At 34.4% G+C, this 5388-nt stretch overlaps 1 protein-coding gene across 1 annotated transcript in view; it reads left to right on the forward strand.

Moving 5' to 3' along the window:
* Positions 1-2406, forward strand: part of bud23 (BUD23 rRNA methyltransferase and ribosome maturation factor) — a 4615-nt gene extending 2209 nt beyond the window's left edge. Inside the window, exons 5-9 of the mRNA XM_016528103.1 lie at positions 909-1033; positions 1141-1186; positions 1345-1406; positions 1693-1782; positions 2084-2406. Coding sequence (XP_016383589.1) covers positions 909-1033; positions 1141-1186; positions 1345-1406; positions 1693-1782; positions 2084-2138 — 378 coding nt within the window. The 3' untranslated portion in view covers positions 2139-2406. The remainder of the gene's footprint in view (positions 1-908; positions 1034-1140; positions 1187-1344; positions 1407-1692; positions 1783-2083) is intronic.
* Positions 2407-5388: the final 2982 nt, after the last annotated feature.

Here is a 5388-nt window from a genome sequence, read left to right on the forward strand (position 1 = left end):
CACACACACACACACACACACACACACACGCACACACACGCACACACACTCTCACACACGCACACTCACACACACACACACTCTCACACACACACACACACACACACTGCTGACCAGCACAAGTTTTTAAAGCAGGAAACATTGTTTTATCATGCACTGGTCAAATTTTTGATTTTGGGCTTTTTGGCATGACATTTCTGGTGAATAACGTAAACAAAATAACTAATAGACATCAGCATACTTTCCCAGTTGATTGATTAAATTAATTGCAGACATGCAATATTTATTTGCATAAATATGCAAAAGAAGCATTATCTAATTAAATATGCACTTATTTAAATATGCACTTATAAAAACACATATTTTTCACAATTTGTAGGAATAAAATGTTGTATAAAATCAGGCAAATGATATATGATGAACAAAGCCCTTTTATAAAACCCTTCAGAATACAGATAGGAATAAAACTGTATGTAAGTGCTGCCGAAGTGGAGAACAAACTCACAGCCTGTAAAGATATGTGTTGAAATCTACAGATGCAAATAGATAAAGTGCAATGAAATGAACACTTAAAACACTTTGGATGTTACAAAAAAAAAAATGGAAATTGCGAGATTTCATTTCTTTTTGAAGAGCTTGTGAATGACTTCTAGTTTGTGGACTTTTGCTGTTTGTCTCTGAAGTCAAAGATGTTGCCATGTTTGGTCTGTTGTACTGCTACAACAGTAAAACGGATGACAAAAAAATCTGTTTTTTTTGTTTAATCAGATAATTATCATTCTTTTTTTTTCATACTCTTTTCCTTGTATATATAAAACAATTCGCATACGTTGTTGTATTCCTGGTGTTTCGTGAGAGCTGTGATTTAGTCTTCAAAGTGATCTTCTTTAATAACATCAGCAGACTAGGTTTGGTTTTTAAGTGAGGTTTTGTGGTTTCTCTGTCAGCTGGAGCTGATCACGGCTCAGGCCATGAAAGCCGGGTTCACAGGCGGGATGGTTGTCGACTTTTCCAACAGCAGCAAAGCTAAAAAGTAACTATTCAGCTCGATATTTTCTTGATCATTGATCAGCAAACACATCTTTATTGTAATGTGCTGGAGGATCATAACGAGTGACACTTCCATCTTTTTCAACATAGATTTTTCCTGTGTTTGTTTGCTGGTGTATCAGGTGTCTTACCCAAGGTGTGTACAGCCTCAGGATGAACACACACACACGCACACGCACACAAACACACACGCACACACACGCACACAAACACGCGCACACACACACAGAGACACACACACACACACACGAGTGAATACAGCATGTTCATGATGAGCTTGTTTCTGTTGTTCAGGGTTTAGGTTCAGAGTCGACTGACAGAGGCGTATCAAATCAGGCTCAGTTCACAGCACAGAGGTAAACATGAATATATTATTTCACCCATATTTTGACATTTTATTTTCACAAACATTATTAGAAACATTAAAGTAGACACTTTACTTGCGTTCCATGCATATGAAATCACATGTAAATTTCATGTGATGTGAACAGCAGTGTGGGCTTTGACCCATATACAACTTTATGACGATCAGGTTTACATTTTGGATTTTCAAGCAACATACTTCATACTCTGTATTACAGATCACTGTAGCATGTGATTTCTGGCACTAAAGTGTTTCCTCACCGTCTGCTCTTTCTAAAGGTCCCGTTTCAGAAATATGAAAGGAAAGTCTGTGAAGAAGAGTAAGGACTGGATCATGGAAAAGAAGGAAAGACGACGCCGGCAGGGGAAGTATGTTTAAGCTTTTGTTACTTTAAATGTTTCACTGTTTCAGCTTAAGAACTCATTAACTGTAGTGATCTGCTACTTCCACCATTATACTGAATGCATCGGTTCCTGTCTTCAGTGGACAGTTCCTGTTTATTCACTGCTGACAGAGACAAGTAATAAAGGATTTGGAAACTGGAAACACTAGGAAATCCTTTGAGGAAGTTATGCCATTTTTAGAAAGTGCTCATTGTTTTTAGCAGTTGTTGTATATCTGATTTACTCTTGATGTTCAGCTGTGTTGTGTCTGTTTCTCTTCTCTCAGGGATGTAAGGGCCGACACGAAGTACACGGCTCGTCACAGAAAACCTCGCTTTTGATCCCTCGACTTCTTCATGTGAGCGTCTCGCCTTCACTGCAAATACTGTAGACTGTGGGCTATTCAGTCTCCTGGATCCAGTTACGACTCATATCTCTATTGACCAATCAGAAGCCAGAACTGTGTGCTTTGAGGAAATATATTACAGAATAGTAAACCCATGTGGAGAGAGCCTTTTATAAAGAAACAATTAAAGGACTTGTCTTATAGGAGCTGCATGTGGATTATGCTTGAATTAACAGAAGCCGTAATAAACCAGATTTCATCTTCTCAGTTGTGATTCTTAAATAAGCGTGCATATAGTTTACAGTGAACCTGGAGCAGTGCATTATCTCCAGCAAATATGTTTCAAAAAGAGCTTAAAGGTCACTTACAAAGACCGTGTGAATGCAAGAGATTTGGGTTGTTTATCAAGATTTAATGATTTGTGCATTCATTGAATTTGACATTGAGTTTCATATTTTTTGCTGTGGTGCAAAAAAAGCTAATTTCCCATATTAACCACTAAAATAAAAGTACAAGTTTTATTTTCATTAAGACAAGCGTAAAGTGACAATTCACATGCTGTTTGTTTGTATGAAGTAGTGTGCCAGATAACAGAATAAATGATGAGTTTTCATCTGCGCTGTAAGCCTGAAGTGCTCTTTACTTTAAACATGTATTTATAAGTTCTCAGCATGTGTTGTACACAAGTAGTGTATACTAACAGTGCGCAGCCTGCATAGGGCGCCAGCAACAATAACATGAGCAAGTACCGTTTCAGAGTTTGTAATATTTTCCAACAGAATTATTGTTTTGTAAATTTAAAGTGAGCACAATGGCATACATTATAAGTAAATTTATATTTTCATGATTTTATACCTATATATTTAAAATAAAATGTAAAAGAAAAAATACAAGGAGGGTTACATTACATTAAAATAACGTAAAGCTTATGCTGGCTAATATTACACCATTACATGCAATTGAAGTTTTACATTTCCTTAAATAATTCAAATATACATCCAACATATTTCTTGAAAACAAAAAGGAATGTAACATTTGACAAGAAAGAGTAAATATAAACTTGAAATGAGAGGGGTCACCAAAAACACTTTTTCTGGCAAATATAGAAGTTTGAAGATAAATGATTTTTTTTAAATTTTATTATTATTATTTTTTTATCAAATTTGAAAAGTCAACCCAAAATACTTTGAAATGAACAGAAATGCTATTAATAAAATTTAGCACGTTTATAATTTACTGGGTAACTATTATGAGTAATTTTAATAGAGACTTCAGCAGCTTTGTTAGAAAAATTGTCAAAGAAGCCAGAAATCTTCCCATTCTATATCATGAAACTTTACACAAGCAGGTAAAGAAATCTGAGATCTGTTAAGAGCTGATCACATTCTTCGTTTGATGTGCTACTGAAAATACATCAGTGTTGTCTGAAATAGGAGGAGAGCATGAAGGATCTGTAGGTTTGAAATGATCACCGATTGCATACCTTCTTGGGGGGGGGGATTGGAAAAATAATTATTGGATTACAAAATTGTAAGAAAACAGGACTAAAAGTCGATCCACTAAAGGAGTATTCTTATCAAACCAATTCTGAAAAATAGTGATTTTTTTGTTTATGTGGAGAATAAATGGGACGGATTTTTCAGTCACTGTTATATATTTTCTGAAATATGAGTTGTGTTTTTTATCATCTGAAATGTGCTGCTTCTTACATTCCAAAGCGACTCGTATGCAATAGGCAATTAACGTCAAGCAACCAAAACATGTGCATTGCATGCACACATCTGTACTGGTGCAGAATGGGAGGCGCATTTCACACAGGCTGCTGGTTTCACTTTTGCTTTAAATAAACGTATATAGGTTTGACGTGTAAAATAAATGTTGTTTTTAGTGAATGTCCCTATTGTTTTTTTGCTTGTTTTATGTTTACGATTAAGTTATGCATGTGTTAAAGGAGCGAACAGCAATCAAGATCATGCAACAGAAGTGCGCGCGGTCTCTCTCTCTCCCTATCATAGAGTAACTTTAGTAACTTGTGCATTGTTTTACTTAACCTACTTGCTTTTGACATGTCCGACCGAACTACAAACGGTCCAGTGATGTCTGTGAGAAAGAGATATTGGCTCGTGCAGTCTACTCATCAGGTGTGAATATTAAATGTTTAACATTCTATTAATTACACAGGCCTACATGTACTTCATAGACATCCCTAATCTCTAATATAACTTCATTCTGCTCTGTTTGTTCTGTTGTTGGTGTTTCTTTGTCTGGACCAGTGTTGGGCTAGTTACTCAAAGAATGTAATATATACTAGTTACTCCTTTCAAAAGTAATATTGTTACTTTACTTATTACTTTCTGGCAACAGTAATTAGTTACACTACTAGTTACATTACTTTTCCTTCATGCCCCACAGAAGTAACTGTATCTTCCACATAAAATTCTTATAGAATGTTACTAACAACATATTTCTGCCTCATCATTTGACCAAAACCCACACTGGATCGCAGTCAGAAGTTATTACAAACACTCAATAGTGATTAATCGTGACATTCAAGTAGAAGTGTTGTATTAATCTCATTAATTGTCATGTGTAGCTTGAAGCTAATTGTCATTTCTCCGTTACCCATATACGATTATATTTCATTATGTATTTTATCAAATCACATAAGTTTGTAAGAAACTGTTTAATTTTCCAAAAATATTTTTAATTATATTAATATAATGTACCACATGCTGATCAGAGGGATGTAATGTCAGAGTAAAGTAAAGCCACAACTTACACAACAGTGCTCAGATCATCTTTTTTCCTGACAAAATCAATATAATGCAATATTTCTATCTGCTGAATGTAAGCTTTTCCATATTCCAAGCTTGCCTGCTGCACTGGGGACATCATCGTGAAATTATGATGAAATAATTTTCATAATAATTTTATTATGAATACGACCCCCCCCATGATAAAACATGCTCAAGTATGTAAACTTGCAGCAGAACACATTAATATTATTTTAAATTTGATTATTTATAATTATTAATTATTATTATTAGTCTTTTTTGACAGTTCTGCAGCTGTTACCTGGATGAGATGAATTTTTATTATTATTTTTTTTTTTTTATTAATTTGCTTGCATTAGGACGACATTATTATGTAATTATTTGTCCCATTTTTATCTAAACAATTTAGCATTTTTTTTTATTTATTAAAATTGTATATGACATATATGATTATTTATTATGTATATATTT

This window comes from Sinocyclocheilus rhinocerous, unplaced genomic scaffold (genome assembly GCF_001515625.1).
Source record: "Sinocyclocheilus rhinocerous isolate Xijiao unplaced genomic scaffold, SAMN03320098_v1.1 scaffold601, whole genome shotgun sequence".
Classification (NCBI taxonomy): domain Eukaryota; kingdom Metazoa; phylum Chordata; class Actinopteri; order Cypriniformes; family Cyprinidae; genus Sinocyclocheilus; species Sinocyclocheilus rhinocerous.